This window comes from Xenopus laevis, chromosome 1L (genome assembly GCF_017654675.1).
Source record: "Xenopus laevis strain J_2021 chromosome 1L, Xenopus_laevis_v10.1, whole genome shotgun sequence".
In the NCBI taxonomy this organism is placed as follows: domain Eukaryota; kingdom Metazoa; phylum Chordata; class Amphibia; order Anura; family Pipidae; genus Xenopus; species Xenopus laevis.
In genome coordinates, this window is record NC_054371.1 from 180,245,486 (window position 1) to 180,265,397 (window position 19,912).

Sequence of the window (19,912 nt, forward strand, 5' to 3'; positions counted from 1 at the left end):
GCAGTCAATTCGCAGGGCTTGAACTGCTTTTAGTGATCATGTCCCTGCCAACCCATGCCCCATTTATGCCCCATTTGTTCCAAAAACATCCCTGGTCAACCCAAAGCACTCTTTAGTTGTGGAGGTTGAGAACCTACATTTGAGCTGGACCCTTGGCAGATCTGCTCCTCACAGAGAGGTACATCACAAAATAGTTTTTGTGCTTCATTGTAGCTTGGCTACTAGCATACTACCCTGTATTACTATAGTAGTCTGTTGTTATCATTAGTTTAAAGAAAGTATAACGTTAAGAAAACTAAAAAAAGGGCTAATAAAACTGTCAACAACCAATTGAATTCTAAATGATTCCCACATAAGCACTAACAGCAAATATCTAACTATCCAGATTTTCATTATTTCCCTTTTCCTACAGCTTTCAAGGAGGAAACCATAGAGAAAGCCAACACCTCCAGCAATCAGACCCAGACAGAACTGATCACTCAGACCACCAACCTCAGTATTAATGCAGCTCGCTCTTCAAAGATCCTCTATGTTATAACAACCAGTCCTAGCCGACCAAGCGGCCACATGCCAGGTAATATACAGTGTGTTTGCTGCTGATCATGACTGAGCTTTGGATAGATCAGAGCTGTCCTACTGGAGTTCTGTGGGCCAGATGTGGCCCATTTTTATGACCTCTAGACTTCTCAGAGGCTCACAAACATGCTGTATGGAAAATAATCAGCCCATTACCATGTAGCACTGGAATAGATACTGTACTAATAATATTAGCAACCAAAAAAGTTTCATCAGTCTATATGGTGCCTGTACATTTCTTTAGTGTGTATTGGGGGGACATAAGCATTCAGGGACATTCATCAAAGTGCTAGTTTCAGTGTTTACTTTTTTTTTTTACCTTTTATTTCAGTATAGAGGAATACACAAAAAAAGCACCTGTATTACGTAAAACCCCAGAGAAGCACACATGGCGATGGAACGTTAAGGAATATATTTTAAGAACAATCGAACTGCACAGGGAACAAAAAATACATAAAACTTTTCTTCTAATCTAGAAGATATACAAGGGAGACAAACTCACATAGAAGGATTGATTAATTTGTCCCAGTTTTTGAGGTCAAGTGCAGCTGGAATCAGCTAAAGAGGCTGAACTAGAAACTTAATCACATTTCATTTTCCTTTTATGTGTTTATATGTTCATTCTGCGGTGCCAGTGCATTGCTATATCCAGTCCCAAACTGAAACAATTGTTCCGATTAGAGTTTATTAGGAGAAACACTAGGAGAAACACCACAGAGAAGACAAATCACATAATAAATATATACAGAATCTTATTAGGACAAAGAGCTATGTGATAAGAGACATAGGGGCAAATTCACTAAACGACGAAGTGCCTAACGCTAGCGTGAATACGCCAGCGTAGCGCATTTTCGTTAATTCGCCGATTCACTAACGGATGCTGGCGTAAATTCGCTAGTGTTACTTTGCACCCTTACCCCTGGCGAATTTGCACAACAGACGTAACTACGCAAATTCACGTGCAAATTATTCTGAACGCTACCTTTAACGCCAGACTTCCTTCGCCACCTCAGACCAGGCGAAGTGCAATAAAGTAGACAGGGATTGCTTCAAAAAAAGTTTAAAAAAACACTGGTTTTATTTCATTTTTTTATGGGTGATATGCTGAAAAAGATTGAAAAAATTTTTGGGGCTACCCTCCTTCCCCTACATTTCCTAACTCATGGCAACTTAACTATACAGTGGGCACATGTGTAGGGCAAAATAAAATAAATTTTATTTGCTGTTTTGAAGGTTTCCCAGGCTTGTGTAGTGCTGCTACATATACCTCCATTGTAACTTCAATTTGGCGCCATATGCAAATTAAGCATCGCTAGCGTAACTTTGCTTTGCATGGCAAATTAACGCTAGCGCAACTTCGCACCCTTACGCTTCCCCTGAGCGCAACTTCGGATTTTAGTGAATTTGCGTAGCGCTGGCGAAAATACTCAAAAAGGTAGGCTCTTCATTTTTTCTAAGAGAAAAAAAACAGAGGACTCCTTACGGAGGAATTCAGGAATGTAATTCCAGAGGTAAGGAGCAGCAAGATAGAAGGGTTTGAGACGAGAGGTGGCAGTGGATGTGGATGGTGTGAAGAGAAGGTGACTCTGAGAAGAGCGGAAAAGACGACCAGGAACAAATAGGGAGACAAGAAAAGAAATGTAGTGAGGAGCAGAGGAGTGAAGGGCTTTGAATGTTAGTAGAAGGGTTTTATATGCTATCCTTTGCTTAACAGAAGCCACGCTAAGGATTTGGTTTGAACATCAACGGTTAGTGAGGGAGTGTCTAAAAATATCTGAATGTCATTGGCATACAGGTTATATTTAAGGCCAAATGAAAATATTAGGTCTCCGAGAGAGAGAGACAGAGAGAGAGAGATAGGGGCAAATTCACTAAGATGCGAAGTTGCGCCAGGCGCAACTTCGCCGCACTTCGCCAGGCGTAGTTTCGCCAGGGCTCCGCAAATTCACTAAAATCCGAAGTTGCGCACAGGGGTAGCGTAAGGTTGCGGAGTTGCGCTAGCGTTGATCGCTATATAAAGCAAAGTAACGCTAGCGAAGGCTAATTTGCATATGGCGCGAAATTCAAATTTCAATGGAGGAACACGTATCTGCACTACAAATGCCTAAAAAACCTTCAAATCAGCAAATAAAAATTTTATTTTGCCCTACACATGTGCCCACTGTCTAGGTAAGTTGCCATGAGTCAGGAAATGTAGGGGGGAGGAAGGGGAGCCCCAAAAAATTTTCGATCTTTTTCAGCCTATCACCCATAATGTAGAAAACACGCCAGCGTTTTTTGGGACTTAGAAAAAAAATTTACTTTTTTTTAAACAATCCCTATCTAGGTTGCGAAGTAACACTAGCGAAACTACGCCAGCGTTCGTTAGTGAATTTGCGCAGTAGCGAAAATGCCAAACGCTAGTGAATTAACACTAGCGTTCGGCACTTCGCGGCTTAGTGAATTTGCCCCTTAGAGAGAGTGTACAACCAGAACAACAGAGGACCAAGTACAGAACCCTGAGGCACCCCCACATTAAGATTAAGCAATAATAATAAGTAGTACAATTGTTGCTGCTACATTAATTGTTAATTGCCAGTTAGTCAAACTACTGTGAAGTTGCAGTGTTCCATAACCACCAATTTTATCTCTATTTCTAATAGGAAGAGCACAAGTGTCTGAGCTGGACTCATTGTGCCATATATTTTATAATTTTGTTAGGCAGTAATTGGATTTGCCGCATTGTTGACATTAGCTCTTTCTTTCCTTACAGGCTGGACAGTCTATGCACTTACAGGCCTCTTCATTTTGACCATCATTGCTGTTTTGGCAAAAGCACTTTTACATATATCAATGAAGTGAGTATATAAGATTTTGCAATGTGCTTTGGAAGTTATTACTTGCATGTCTGCCCATGTGTTACACTTGCTTGGAAGTGATGGTAACCTATACAAGTGGGTGCATTCTAGTACTGAGGGCACAAGCCCCTGGCCCATTAATATGATTTATAGCTAGCTTTTGCACCAACCCACACTACCTTAACTGTTGCATTTTGATGCTGCAGTGCAAAAAAGCTTAGTATAATACATGCATGGTTGGCTGTGCCCAATCTAGTGTGTGCTGACCTGCTAACAGAAGACCCACAGTCGGGTAAGATATTGCACTGCTTTGTATAAAGGTGTCCATTCCCTATATTCCCTGATATGCCCACCTGAGGTGGTCGATATGGAGCTTTAATTTGATTGTTTGCCCTAGGGCCTAATGATCAGATTACAATGGCAGATATATAAACCATAAGAGTGAGCACCACATTCCTCATCTGACAGAAAAATCAAACCTGTCGGATCAACAACTACCCAACTTTTGGACACATATCGGTCCAGTATGCCCGTAAGAGGGCCCCATACTCAGGCAGATGAACTGCCTAATCGTTCTAAAGGCCCGAATTAGCAAATTAGATCTCCCCGTGTATGACCACCTTATGACAGTGCTTAGGGGATCACAGCAGTGATGCATTCAGGAGGCAAGAAAAGAGGTTGTTTTTGTTATAAGAAGCATGAAGTCTTCTCATAGAACTAATACAGACAATGATGTTACTTGAGAAATGGATCTAGGGCCATATTTCTCTTTTTAATACCTGTCTCTTTCCAAGGTCGGACAGGTTGGCATCCTCATCTAGCCTGGACAGTTGCCACAGAGGTTCAGCAGGAGAAATCTGGAGCATATTCTACAAGCCATCCACATCTATTTCTATTTTCCCAAAGAAATTAAAGGGTCAGCATGATGACCGCAATCCTTTGGTAGGAGAATAAGTTCTGTTGGAGGATTTTTAGTATTGCTGGGCTTCCCGGGGAAATTTCCTGCCATGCCTGAGCTTAGACATCTTTCATAACAGACCATGAACAACAGATGTCAGCAGACTAGTAGTTTCCTGGCATTGTGACTCAACTTGAGATGTTCCTACTGTGGCACCTTCATACAGGACAATTCCCCACAAAGAGGAGGATGAGATAAGTTTGCTGGTGCTGCTGAATTAGGAAACACCCCTATGTAGCCTCTAATTCAGGACATAGACAACATGTGGTTTGTATTGGGATGGAACCACAGCTTAATGCTGCAAGCGTTACATGCAATCATCCCTGCTCTGTGCAGCGGGGTATCCCATATATGACATGATGATGGACTTGCCTTCAGCTCCTACTTTTTATATTGTATTTATGAACTGACAGCTCTTAAAGGAGCAACGGAGGCTGTCCAGTTTCCTCATAATCTACTTCATCAAGAGCTACTGCGATGGAGTTTTGAACTGTGCAAATGTGCATATGATGTTCCACTGAGCAAACAAAAACCTTATGAAATATACACAAATCAAAGCTTCAGCCATCTTACTATGAGCCAAACTACAACAGGTTTCCCATCATTCCCAGAGTTTACACTGTCTGATATTGAATGAATGCTGAGCGAGGGACTGAAGCTTCAGGAGGACCTGCATGAAATGGGTCTCAGTGTTTATGGGGCCAATATGTTCATTAGAGCCGTGTGATTGAGAGTTGCATATCCGTATCCATTAACGATAATTGTGCTCTTTATCTGGATTCATTCTCTTACACAAGCCTTCGTCTTTTTAATTGAATATGTGGAAGCGGTTTTTCAGCTTGTTCCATAAAATATGCTCCGAATATTCTTGTCCAATGTCCTTGGTCATTTATTCTCTCTTTTGCTGCTGGGTAATAATTATGATTTGAGTAATGAATGATCTTGCCGGTGTCAGAGAACAATAAATTCTTGCAGCAATCCCTAAGAGACAGGCATAGAACAGAATACCCACATTCCCACCCAAAATGAGCTGAAGTTAAATAACATAATCCAACTCGATGAAACATAACAAGCCAATCTATTCTGTTTATGTAAAGGTGGACTGAAATACGTATATGTATGCTTGTCCTACCATCATTTGGTTAGAAGAAGAGGCTTTGTATCAGTATAAATTGGGACTCAAAATCCTTCTAACACGGTTTTTTTTTACTGAAGCGATTTTTCAGCTTTAAACATAAAATAAGCAACGATAATATTCTTTTCCAATGTCCTTGGTTATTTATTCTCACTTTTGCTGCTGGGTAATAATAATCATGATCTGAGTAATGATCTACTGGCAATAATCTGTTAAATGAATGTGCTCGTCCTCTTTTGCCCTGCAGAAGATACACATCGTGCAATACCTCATCGCATTATATATGTACGGCAACGGTGGTGCAAGTTTAAAGGAGAACCGAAGTATAATGAGCATATATTTCAAATATGTCATGTGCAAATATACACTTGTGGTCTTTTTCCTTAGAAACTAAAAATTAAGAAAATAGTTAAACGATCCAGTAATGTATGAGACATATTGTTAAAGGGAAATTAAATACTATAGGCTTGTGAAATTAAATTAAAGGCTAGTAGTTCATCATATTTGGAGGTTTTTACCCAGTGTTTGTAAATGAACCCCATACCATCCAAGCTTACAGAGCCTGTGATACACTTTAAAATTGGGGGGGGGGGTCATATTCAGTAATGGATTAAATAGTATTTTTTTTATTGATTTATAATTGCAAATGATGATTCTGATCAATCAGGAAGGAACATCTATGGTGTAAGCACACTACTGCTGGAACTTTGAGTTGACAGAAAACAAGCCAATGTAGAGACTGGAGTGTGTTTATGTTGAGATGACATCTTGGATCACATGCTCTGCTTGGTGCAGTTCAAGAAAATACAATTAAGTTAGCCCAGGAGCAGTAACCAATAGCAACCAATAAAATGTTTGTTTTTAATCAGGTGACCAGTAAATGATTACCTTGGTTGCTATGGGTTACTGCTCCTGGTCAAACTTAGTGCCTTTTATTACATAATCCCCATTAGTGTTCTGAATTTGACATGCCACTCCACAAATGTTAATCTAATTCCAAATTCCAAATTCCAAATATCAAATATTGAAGTGCACTCTTCTGTAAATCTTCAGAGCAGAAGGGAAACAGAAAAAGACTTGCTCTGTAAATTTATAGAAGAGAGAGTGCTCCAATTGCTGCTCTGTGCAATGACAGAGAGAGAAACAGAGGCAGAGACACAGAACTGGAGAGAGAAACGCTTCAGCCGCTGGCACCAATATGTCATGAATAGTTGGAGCAGCTGGGGCTGCTGTTGTATCTTTGTCATGAACTAAATATTATCAAGTGCTGGGGTCACCTGGTCATAAAATGCTGTATTTTCTGGTGTCAGTGTCATTAATTTTATTCAGTCATTGTGTCATGAAAGTTATTCTGTTGTGTCATGAAAAATGCTGGGGCCACTGTGTTACATATTGCTGGGACCACTGTGCTACATATTGCTGGGGCCACAGTGTTACATATTGCTGGGGCAACTGTGTCGTGAGATACATAGGCCACAGAGTCATGAAATGCTAGGCCACTGTTCCAGAGGAAGTCAAGTGACATCCTATTATAGGAGTTTCTACTTAATGCTGGGGGTCATTTGGTTTTCTGGATGTCCCTATACACATTTATACAGACAAGACAAAGTATATATGACATTTATTGTGTGAGCCATGTGGAGGTCAAAAGGGGGAACGGTCTCTGATGCAAAAACATGTCTTAAGCATACCATCCGTCCATCTCTTTGGGCCATTGAATCCATTGCAGGCCTTTGAAAGTATAGTGACACAAACAAATAGGTAATTCATGTGAGCAGATTATATCTTGTGTATTCCCCCCCCCCCCCATTCACACACATAAAAACAATGCTATATGACATATAGACTAAGTTTATATAGTTACACATAATGGTTAGGATAGGACCATGGATAGTAACAGGGCCCTTCCTTTCTGAAGCATCCAATTAAATGCTGAGCTCCATGAATCCAATGATAAAAGCCCCACGACAAGGAACAATCTACAGTACATTAGTTATAATGATTGTCTATTGAAATCCTGGCACTTTTGTCTTGCCTCAATCCTTGAGCGAGGAGATATAGAGACAAGACAATGGCTCGCTGTGCCTGCACAATGCACCAGATAATTGTATTTGTGGGGAGCCTGGATAACTGGAACACAATACCAATGGAATTATCACCATTTCTGCCTGTAATTCAACTTGGCTTGGAGTTGCACATGTTCTCTATTAGTTGCAAGTTGGAATTTCCCAAGCCTCCCAGAAGCACTTGTTGATAAATAGTTTACTGTATGTCTCATAAATAAGAGTAAAGTATTTCATTATTAACTGAGAGGAAACAGGATAAAGAAAGTGAAGGTGCATAAGGCATCTTGAGTCAAACCAGCATTACTGCAATAGCTTTACTTTTTCCTACAACAGACTGCAGCACTGGTCTTTTTAAATATATCAGACCATGGTGCTATAGCTGCTGTTTGAAGCCAGAATGTAATCACACAGACTTGGGTAAGAGCCATCTTGTATACTTGTATACTCTATTTATTCTGCACAGGTGCGAACAAGGGGAGGAAGCAGAATTAGCAGGGTATAACCATGACATCACTTGCCAAAGCTTTCCTCCTAACTATTGATTTGTTACATCACACTGCTATTTCTTAAATTAATCTGGAAAAAATCTGTTTATGTACAGAAAATGGGCACCCAGATATTTTCATGCCCTTCAGCCAATCTGTCCTCCCCGGCATGTAGAGGGGTGCAGGTCTGTAGAGGGGTGCAGGCATGTAGAGAGATAAGAGTCTGTAGACGGGTGCAGGTCTGTAGAGGGGTTCAGGTATGTAGAGGGGTGCAGGCATGTAGAAGGGTGCAGGCATGTAGAGAGATAAGAGTCTGTAGAGGGGTGCAGGTCTGTAGATGGCTGCAGGAATGTAGAAGGGTGCAGGCATGTAGAGAGATAAGAGTCTGTAGAGGGGTGCACTGTGCAGGCATGTAGAGGGGTGCAGGCATGTAGAGGGGTGCAGGTATGTAGAGGGGTGCAGGTCTGTAAAGGGGTGCAGGCAGCTGGGTCCAGTCACTTCAGCAGCTAGAAATGAGCACATATGACTAGAGGTGACTGGAAGAGCAACTCTGAAATTGACTTTCTTAAATAAAACCTAAATGAGGGGAAAAAATCATTTACTTATTTAAAAAATTACACATACCCTGTGAAACGGCGCCGGCGTCAATTTTTTTTTTGATGCCGGCGAATTTTCGCTGGCGAATTTTTGTCGCGGTTTGAATCGTCGTGCAAATTCGTCCATCACTATTCATCACTGCCCATGCACTGATCATCTGATTATGGAGGAAAGGGGACAGGTTGCCAGTCAGTGTCATAGTCCGCGTCGGCTATTAGTACAACCCTATACTCAAGTATTTGTTCCAAACTGAGTGTAATGATTGGGAGAGACAAAATGGGGAGACAAGGGAACAGACTGGAAGGGACTAGTCCACCATTTTGAAGTCAGGAAGGAATTTTTTCCCGCCTCTGAGGCAAATTGGAGAGGCTTTAGATGGGGTTTTTTGCCTTCCTCTGGTTCAACTGGCAGATAGGCAGGTTATATATTGACTTAAAAGGTTGCACTTGATGAACGTGTGTCTTTTTCAACCTAACTTTCTATGTAAGGGCAGATAAAAAGAGTGGAGCAGAGGAATGCAGGGCTCTGAAGGGCAAGGTCAGAATTTTATACTTTAGGTGCTACTTGATGGGAAGCCAGGAGAGACTTTAGCAGTGCAGGCATGAGATGATGGAGGCAGCTTGGATTGTAGTAGGTGGAAAAGAGAATCTGAGAGGCCAGTTAAGAAGAAGGTTACAATAGTCTGTCTTGGATAGGATAAGAGTGTAAGTGAATGTATTGCAGTTGATGGGCACAGGAAGAAAACTTTTTTTCATTGTTCTTGGGAAAGAAACGGATTGTACTGGTCAGGGATCCAATGAGAGCTGCGAGAGTTAGGGAAGTGTCTAATAATGTGCTACAGGGGCACCTGCCATGGAGACTGGATGTACAGTGATGTTGCTGACACTTAATTGTAATGTGAAGGAGGAGGTTAGGAGTGAATCTGAGAAGTCTGGTCATTTACATATTTAGTTTCAAGCAGCTAAAAGCCATTCAGGATGCTATGGCAGAGAGGCCTTCTTATACTTTAGCCTGAATAGCAGAGTTTATATCTGCCCATGAGAGGTGGATCATTTACATGGGGAGCCTTGGGAAACTGCAGCGGGTGAAACTGCACAAAGAATGGGAGAGGTACTAGAGACATTTATACTGATGTTTATCACAGCACTAAATGGGCACAGAATTGCACCTATAGATGTGCCATAAACTAATCTGCAACTACTTGTACAGATCCAGACTAGAGCCATATGGCAATGTGCCAGTTGCACTTGTTTTGGTACAAAGCTCAGCATGTACTGGCACAAGGGAGCTCTATAGTAATACCGGCCTTATCAGTTATTCATGTGTCACTGATAATCACTCACTGCTGCACTGCAAGAATTACACACAACTGAAAGATGTGTAAGTGCAGGTCCATGTCCCACAAGTGCTTCCTCTCCACTGCAAACTAAAGCTTCTCCATGTGTGTGTGTGGCAATGCCATGGACATTTCACTTACCCATCATATATACCCATCTTTGCTGGGAGAAGTAAAGGAACAATCACCTTCCAGTAACCAACCAGCTACCTCGCCCCCCCCCCACCCCCAATTTTGGAATACATGCATTGAGCCAGTGCACCAGGGGACAACAATATCCGATGAGCAGGAGGTGAAGGGACAGGGCTGGGAGCAGGGGTGGGCGAAAAAAAGAGGTATGTGCCTAGTGCCCCCCCCCCACTACACACACATTGTTGTGCCCCAGACACAGGCCTCTTCTGGCTACGCCTAGTTCTGTCCCTGCCCTCCCAGTGATAATAATCTCTTACTTTATCCGGAAACCCATTATCCAAAATGCAAATTACGGAAAGACGGCCTCCCATAGACTCTATTTTATCCAAATAATCAAAAACTTTCAAAAATATTTCCTTTTTCTCTATAATAATTAAAACAGTATCCCAACTAAGATAGAATTAATCCTTATTGGAAGCAAAACCCGCCTATTGGGTTTATTTAATGTTTACATGATTTTCTAGTAGACTTATGGTATGAAATTCCAAATTATGGGAACACCCGTTATCCAGAAAACCCCAGGTCCCGAGCATTGTGGATAATAGGTCCCATACCTGTACTATTGTAGAAGCACCAAATCGCAATCTTTTTCTGCCTCTTGGGTTTTGCTGCCCCCCTGGGCAGAGCTCAGTAGAGTTAAAAGACGGCTTTTTACTTTCAAGCTTCGATAGCAGATTTTTACCCGGCCTTACATCTGTGTGAGCTGAAAGGGTAACTTCATGTAAGTGCTGTACGAAGGAATATGTGCAAATATTACCGATTTCTTTTTGTTCAGAACATAAATAGAAATAGCAGTGTACTTGTCGGTTCTGTATACGTGATTATTGTGTGTGCACCTGAATATTGGAGAGGCTTCAGATGGGTTTTTTTGCTTTCCTCTGGATCAACTAGCAGTTAGGCAGGTTAAAATAGAGTGAAAAGGTTGAACTTGATCGATGTGTGTCTTTTTACAACCTAACTGACTAAGTTGCTGTGTAACAACTCCCAGCATGCTCAGTCAGAGGAGGGATTTGTGGTGGAGCAGCAGCTGGGAGGCGGCAGGCCTGTATAACCACTAAGATTCCTTTTTGGAAAAGAGTTGTGTGAGAGCAGTTCCCTTGCTTTGCCCAGTGACCTCTCCTATTACCCTGTCTCCCCGGGACTGGATGGAAATGTGACTGAAAATAACATCAAAGCCGCCAGCGCTGTTTTGTTGGACTGAGGGATTTGCTGCTGTGCAGATGTCCAACTACCGGTGCCATTCAGGCCTGTCGCTGGTGCCGTTTGAAATGTATCTGTGATTAAACATGGAATGTATGGCCACTGTCTCCTTCCAGCTTTTGTTAAGTGCGGGTGGGGCAGACAACAGGACGCAGGAATTTGTATTTTTGAATAGTATTGTCAGGTGGGAGCCTTAACCCATTGCTGGTAGAAGCGCTCTGACAGGCGAGACTTGAGAGCGGGGCTGTGAATTTATGAAGCCACATGCCCAGATGCCAGGCTTCTTTATAGCAGTGAGCCCATCTCAAAGTTATCGGACTAATGTCTACCTTTCTTTGTGCCTCTCGCTTCTCCTTTCACAGACCATTCCATAACCCTGTACTTTGCATAGTTTACCTTAAAACTGTCATTTAGGGGCAGATTTTTTAAAGATCGAGCAAAAATCAATTCTTCGGGTGAAAAAAAACTAGATTTTTTGAGATTTACTATACCTGAACCGCGGAAATAGCTCGAATCCGAAAATACACCAGCTGAAACCTGTCGAGGTCACGTAGGAGTCCATGGCTGAGGTCCCTTGAACCATTTGAAGATGTTAATAGCCTTCATGATGTTCAAGTTTTTTTCGCAGGGTTTTGCCCGAAAACCTGATCAAGTCGAGTGGTTTGAGGTTTTTTTCTGACAAAAACTTGATCAATTTGAGTTTTCGGGTTAACCCAGAACTCGCTGATTAGAATTTTTTCCATTCAAGGTTTTTTTTTTTTGTTTTTTTTAAAAAGGTATAAAAAAACTCTAAAATTTGACCTTTGATAAATAACCCCTCTAGAAAATTATAGGGTGATTGGTTTGAAGCAACATCTTGGTTTTTTATTTCGGATGTAAATTATTAGTGTTACTATTCTGTTTATTTCAAGCTGTAGCTAAGCTTTTTGTTCGAGGAGGGGTGAGTCATTGACCTTGGCAACCAAAAAACACAGGGATTTGGAGTTGTTATTGTTCATCTTCACACTAAGGGGCCTATTTACTTACATTGGATTTCTGGGTTTTTTTTACAAATGGTATTTTATCTTTAAAAATTTCTGTTTATTTATGTCTCTAAAAATATGAAGTGTAACAAAACCACGAAAAACCAATACAAAACTGTGCCAAGCGAAAGCTGTCAAAGTCCCATAAAAGCCAATGGGAGCTGCACTGATCCTATTGGACCATTTCTAATCAATTGTGACTTTTAGAGGTTTTCCTTTTTTTTTCAATTGTAATTGTCCGAAAGACTTGAATTTTTAGAGGTTTTAGAGATATTTGATTTCGGATCATTCAACACTTTTTTCCTTCATACTTGTTATATTTGGATCTTTTAATAGCTTTGAGGGCATTTTATGGTTTTAGAGAAATAAAGCCGTAACCCATAGCAACCAATAAGGTGTTTGCTTTTCATTTTCCGAAGTCGCCCCGAACTTTGGGCGACTTCCGAAAACGAAGTGCTCTGAGTGCCATCCCACCGGCGGTGGATCATTATCAGCAATATCATATGAGGTTAGTTTACAACTTTCTTTTCAGACTTCTTTTTTAATTCAGACTGCTGGCCAGTTAATGAAGCACTAGCAGTAACATAGCAGTTAAACTCCCAAATGTGAGTGGCAGAGAAATAAGGCTCATACCAATATTTGGGAAATAAAAAGAAGGACAAAAAAGTTGCCGTGCAGCATTTTTTTGACCACGCCCATTGCAGGTTATGAAAATTTGAACTTATTTCTGTGTTTTTTTTTCAGTTATTACAGTTTTGCTAATGAAGGTGAATTGTCCTTTAAGATGTGAGTCTTACTTTTTCCGAGGGACCTGTTATCTTATATTGTTACAATTACTTATCTAGAAATTGTTAAAAAAGTATCTTATCTGCAGCTGTGGCTGTCCTGGGCTCTCTGCCAAAAGCCAATTAAGTTAGAAATGTTGTTTCTTTTTCTGGCTGTTCAGTGCAGAGAAAATGAGGGACTGCAGGTTGAGCTGTAAAAAGAGGGACTGTCCCTCTAAAAATGGGACAGTTATGAGGTGTGATAAGGGATTCATGGGATTTTTAGAAGCATATTTATCAAGTGTTGAGTTCTAACCTTCCCCCATTGATAAATACGCTTCTGAAAACCCATAGGAATGAATAGAAAGTAGTGGGGGGGGGGGGGAATTTCTCCCATTTTGATAAATCTGCCCCCTAATGTAAATTTTGCAAAAAAAAAAAAAACATACCAACTGAATACAACGCTCAAGAATCTTGGGGGCAGATTCAATAACTGGCAAAAAGTCTCCAGTGACCGTTTCGCACCCATCGCCAGGCGAAAATTCGCTCAGACAACGCTAATTCACTAAAATGCGGAGTTTGTCCCAAGCGTCGAACACAATGCGAGCAATTCAAAACGAAGATGCACTATCATTCATTTCTGCCTAGCGCAGAAATGTAAATGTTATATGTTGCAGCAAATACTTTATTTTTCCACTGTTAATTGCACATGTCCAGGGAACCTTAATAAAGAAAATAGAGTTGTTATAATGCCCTACACATGAGCCCACTGTATAGTTTGTGTTCCATGGAGAAACCGGTTAACCCCAAAAAAATGTAAGCCTTTTGCAGGCTATCACTCTGAAAAAAGGAAAAGACGCCAGTGTTTTTGGAACTTAGAAGTTTTTCCATTCACAAAATATGATGAACTGGCGAAGTCAAGTCTGGCGAAAGAGGTAACATTCAGTAAAATCCGCATCTTGGTGAATTTGCGTGTCCATTCGACAGAGTGAAAATTCGCCTGGTGATAAGAGTACGAATCACCGCTAGCGTCTATCTCCTTCACTAGCGAAGTGACACCTGCGCCCGTTTGTAAATCAGCAAAGTCCCTGAGGGCGGTAATGCTGGCGAAGCGTCGCCAGTGTTAGTCACTTCGCACTTTGGTAAATCTGCCCCTTGATATCTTTGCCATTATATTTTTTGAGACATTATACTAGAATAGGAGTAAAACTAGATTGAAGTTGTTTGTTAAATCCCGGAAAGCAATCACCATTTCTTCCTGATAATATGAGCGGAGGTACCAGTCATGGCAGTGGGAGAGGTCTATGACAAATTTGAGGCTTTTTTACAATGCAAGTTTTACAACCCAATGAAAATGATTAGAGTAAAAATTTAAGATAATCGATTTTTTTCACAATTTCTTTCATCAAATGATTTTGTATTTTAAGTTTCATCTCTGGCGACACATCTCCACGTCAACCACTGCCCTAACATTACACAGATTGTTGTTGAATAAGCCCAGTGTTGTTACTATTATTATTACAATGTGAGGGTGGGGGAGGTGCTCTGATCAACACTCCTTATAGTGGTGGCCCTGTAACGTCATTGGGTTTTCTTCCTTTTAAAGTAAATGGCAACTGCCATGAGTCTCCCTGGGTGTTTAAAGCTGCTGTGTGTTTTGGGTCCATAATCACCTGTAAAATTAAATGTGATGAGTAACAATCTGCACAATTTTTACCACTGCTATAATTAGCTTTTGGTTTTAATATAAACCTGGGTACTAACTACCTACAACATGGACACAAAGGGAACTGTGGTGGTGGTGGTTAAACACGTCATTGCTTTGCAGAAAGGCCATTCATTATTTTGCTTAACTAATTAGTTGGCTGAAAGGATTTGTTTCAATTCATATACAGCTATATCCTATTATTTGGCATAACATTGCAGTTACCCATGCTAAATATATTTTTAATGGCTTAATTTATTTCAGATAAAAACTCCCACAAAAGGAAAGAGCAAAATATGAAGCAGATGTCCCTATCGCTGCCATTGTTCATTACTCAATCACATGCGGCGTTGTAAAGGCAAATCCTATTTGTTTTTAGTATCCTACTACTCTGCAGTATTGTATATAATTGTATATATATATATATTCTCCTGCATCACTTGTAGTTTCACAGAAAGACCATAGCAACTTGGGTTATAGGCCCCAACCTAAACATTGCTCCAGTGCTGTTAAAATGCAGATAAACCCAAAAGCCACTACTTGATACTATTCTAGTGCATAGCATGGAAAGTTTACATTACACACAGTACTCAGCAGGTAATGCTGCAGAGAAAGCAAATTAAAGGAAAACTATACCCCCCAAACAATGTAGGTCTCTATAAAAAGATATTACATAAACCAGCTCATATGTAAAATCCTGCTTCATGTAAATAAACCATTTTCATAATAATATACTTTTCTAATAGTATGTGCCATTGGGTAATCATAAATAGAAAAAAAATAAGGGCCGCCTCCTGGGATCGTAGGATTCACTGTACTCACAAACAAACCATATATGTTAGGTCACATGAGCCAATTAACAGACAGAGTTGTGTCTTTTGCTTCCACAATTCTTCCTGTTACAGTTAGAGTTGAAGTATTTCTGGTCAGGTGATCTCTGAGGCAGCACACAGACCATCACAAAATGGTGGCTCAAGGCAAGAGATGTAAAAGGGCAAGATTTACTTAAATATATATTCCAGTTTGGTAAGATTCTTTAATATGTCACTTAATATGATATGATCTGTTGCTTAAGTGTTCATTTTGGGGGTATAGTTTTCCTTTAAGACGTCGGCCATTCTGGTTTACAAGCAACAAGTATAATAAGAAATGTCTGGACACAAAGGTCTCAAAATGTCCAAAGGATTGATAGCACTATCCCTGAGCTGTCAACCTTGGAAAACTTAGGGGGTGCGCTGGTGCACTCAACGTCTCCCCCTCAAGTGATGTCAGCAGCATGATGTCATGCGTATGTGCAGAACCTCTCCTGAAGCCAAAGATTCCGTTCTGCGCACTTTCACATCATTCCGCAGACGTCATTGAAATGCGCACATTGGATTTTTGCCACAAATCTGAAATCATGAAAAAATGTCAAAAACCGGGGGAATGCTTACGAGGCCAGGGGACGGAGCCCAAAATCTAATAAAAAAAATAGGGAGGGTAGACAGCTCTGCTATTCCTTGATCTTAGTCAAAACTGTCAGATTTCATTATATCTGGGATTGTCCGATTATTAGAAACCTATGGGAAAAAATAAAAGGTTTTATTAAAAAATTGACTAATTTAGATGTCTCTTTAAATCCTCAATATGCTCTAGTAGATGTGAAGGACTTTTTTCAGGTATCTTGCAATGGCTCTTCTATTAATGTCTCAGATGAAATATTATCTTTTTGTTGGTTAGTTATGGCAGCTACTCGGAAATCTATATTCTTGTACTGGATAAAAGAGAACCCCCCTTCTTTGAAGGACGTGCTGTCTTATCTATTTAACTTATGTATTCAAGAGGTAATTAGATTTAGAATGGATGATCTTCTCCAGAGAAATAGAATAAGGAATAGATGGTCTCTTTATATCTCATCTTTAGAGGCTGATAAGAGGTCATTTATCCTTGGTCTTATGGGACAAGATCTATGCTAATAAAATGCTAAAAGAGATATTTAATGCCTTCATTCACAAAAATGGTTCTTCATATATTTTTTGGCATTGTCAGACTTTAATTGGTAGGAGAGAATACCAGGTCTATTTTTCTAAATTATCTAAATTAATTTTATTTTACTTTATTATTATTATTCTAATATTTCATTATTTTATGTTATTTGTATTTCCCCTTTTTCTTTGTTTGTTTATTTATTTTGTTGTCTTTCATGTCAAATGTTTACTGTAATGCTCATGAATACTTCTTTTGCTCCTTATTGAAACACTGTATGTTTATCATATTGTCATATACTTGTATTTTATTGAAAATCTCAATAAAAAGAATTTCAAAAGAAAAGACAAAACTGTCAGATCAAGTTAATTGGAGATGGTCATAAAATTAAGAGTTGTTTGGCAAAATCAAGTTTTATCTCATTTCATATAGTTTCAGACACTTTCCCACTAGCATTTTTTCTTCAACACTTAGGGGTAGATTAACTAAAGGGTGAAGTGGCCGTCGCTAGCAACAATTCACCGGAAATGCCACCCGCAGGGACATCACCAATTTACTAGCGAACAAGACCGTTACTATTGCCAGGTGACTTTTCTCCCTGGCAAACGGTCGTTACTAGTGCAAATTCACTAAGATGTCAATTTTACTGAACGTCACCTCTTTCGCCACAGTTTCTTTCTCCACCTCAGACCAGGCGAACTGATAAAACGAAGCTACATCTTCCTCAGTGACATCATATCCTGTATGCCGGAAATACATTAAAGTTGTAAAAAACACGGGCGACTTTTACTTTTTTTAAAGCAAGATTGCCTTCAAGTTTCGCTAGGTGGAAATGAACAATAGTGAAACTTCGCTATGAAATTCTCACACTGCTCAAGTAACGCGTTTGACAGCGTTTGGCTGCTGAGAAGCATTTTAGTGCACCAGTACACCACCCCAGCTTGCCCCACTATAATATGCCAAGAAAATTATACAAGTAGTCGAGACGCACTGTATTAATAAAGAAGACAAAAGCAACATTACATGAAAATACACATTGATCAACTGCAACACCAGCATTTCAGTTCAACTTCAGAGGCATCAAACTTGTGGAGACCACAGACTATGGAAGCATTTGATATTGTTGAGCCACTCTCTGAAGAGCAAGGCATCTCTCTCCTATCACTGATTACAGAATTGATCATAGGATTAAGGTCATGACTTGTTCTAAATATGATCTTACTTTTTGTTTAGCTGGAACTGCACCCAGAATCCTACACAACCAGCGTCAGACTGGCCCACAGGGATACCAGGAAAACTCCCGGTGGGCCCAGGAGTCAGTGGACCCTCATGCTGCTAAACATTTGGCCTATTTCATGGTCATTCCTTATTTCTTTGAGAACAAATATGCTAAATCGATGGAATAATAGATTATAGTATGTAAAGAATAGAGACTAGGAGAATAGAGGTTGAGTGAGGAGAATAATTATAATAGTACTGAGAGTGGGCCCCTGATCTAAGGTTTTTGAGTGGGCCCAGTCCGACACTGCACACAACGATTAGCACATAAAATGGGTGACCTAAGAAACAAATCGTTAAAGCAAGGAAGAACATTTGGAACCACTCTACAGGGCATGACAAGGGGCAGGTGACTGGATCGAGTTAAACAATGTAACTTTAACTTAAGCTATTTTTTGCATATCTTCTCTAAATACTGGATGACATTTCCTCAGACTATAAAAGTATCAGATATCAAATAAGCCAATGACATTCTAGTTCTGAGGACCTTAGTCATGGGCTGATTAGAATGTAAAATAAAATGTGACCAGCAACATGGTAATTTCTTACAGACCTTCATCTAGATTCATTTTCTTTTCCCATGAAAATAGATAAACAACAACTAATAACTGCTTACTCAGTAAGAATCTCTTATGTGTGATTCAGACTATACAGTATAGGGGTCATCTACAAACGCACCCTGGATGTCTGGGTGTTCTACAATGGACACAATGAAGAGGACATATTGCCACAATACATTAAGTAACTTGTGCAGAAACATGTTTCTGTAATCCCACATGGTTTGCAGTGTGTGTCGATCCTGTTTATTCTAAAGCATGGAGCACATTTATTAGAAGCAGAAGAATGGGCACATTGCAAACCACCAGTTCACCAGCATAGGTTGACCTGTCACCTGTCACCTGTCAGCTGATCCAACGTTCCCACCGTTAATTGCGTCAATGAAACGGATGCAAGTGTGTTGTGTTACAATACAAGTACAATCAAGTCCATTGTGACACACTGGGCACAATTGTGGCACATATAACTCACAGTGTGGCCACAATTCTACTGGAATATGGAAACAACTCTGCATTATGGATATTAGTGTATGACAATGAGTGTCCAGAATTGCACTTTGCACACTGTGCTTTTGTTGGTAAATGACCCCTTATGTCTATTATAAACTGAATTAAATAAATTGTTCCCCAGAACAACACAACTTTAACAAGTAAATATTGTTTTCATTATAAATAAGCTTTCCTTCCATGTTTATTTGCATTATAAAGCAGCAGTTCTATCTTTCTATCAGTCTGTAAGTAATAAGTTATTCTCCTGTACTGTAGTGCTTCACTTTCTTTATGATGGACATCAGGGTACACTGAAAATCAGGAGCCAAAGTCGGATTTTGAGGAATGAATTCTTGTTGCCTGCAATGTAGGTTGATGATGAGTATGACTGAACTGACGTTGTTTACAGCTGAAATGATGAGAAAGGCTTCATAAAAACTACAAACAGTGGTGGAACTAGACATGTTTGGGATGACTGATCACTAGAATTCAGCTTTCTAAACCCCAGTCAACTTTAAGGGTCAGGGCACACAGGCAGATTCGGGGCGACAAATCTCTTCGTCGGGGCGACTATTCTCCCGAACTACCTCCCCTGCCTTCCCGCCGGCTTAAATGTAAATTGCCGACGGGATGGCACTCTGAGCGATTCATTTTCCGAAGTCGCCGGGCGACTAATCTCCCTAATCTGCCTGTGTACCCTGACCCTAAGGAATTCATCAATGGACTGTGTAGAAGGCTTCATTACTATGG

General features: G+C 40.2%; 1 protein-coding gene across 1 annotated transcript in view; it reads left to right on the forward strand.

Moving 5' to 3' along the window:
• Positions 1–5,234, forward strand: part of kremen1.L (kringle containing transmembrane protein 1 L homeolog) — a 96,137-nt gene extending 90,903 nt beyond the window's left edge. Inside the window, exons 7-9 of the mRNA XM_018263857.2 lie at positions 413–574; positions 3,329–3,413; positions 4,208–5,234. Coding sequence (XP_018119346.1) covers positions 413–574; positions 3,329–3,413; positions 4,208–4,367 — 407 coding nt within the window. The 3' untranslated portion in view covers positions 4,368–5,234. The remainder of the gene's footprint in view (positions 1–412; positions 575–3,328; positions 3,414–4,207) is intronic.
• Positions 5,235–19,912: the final 14,678 nt, after the last annotated feature.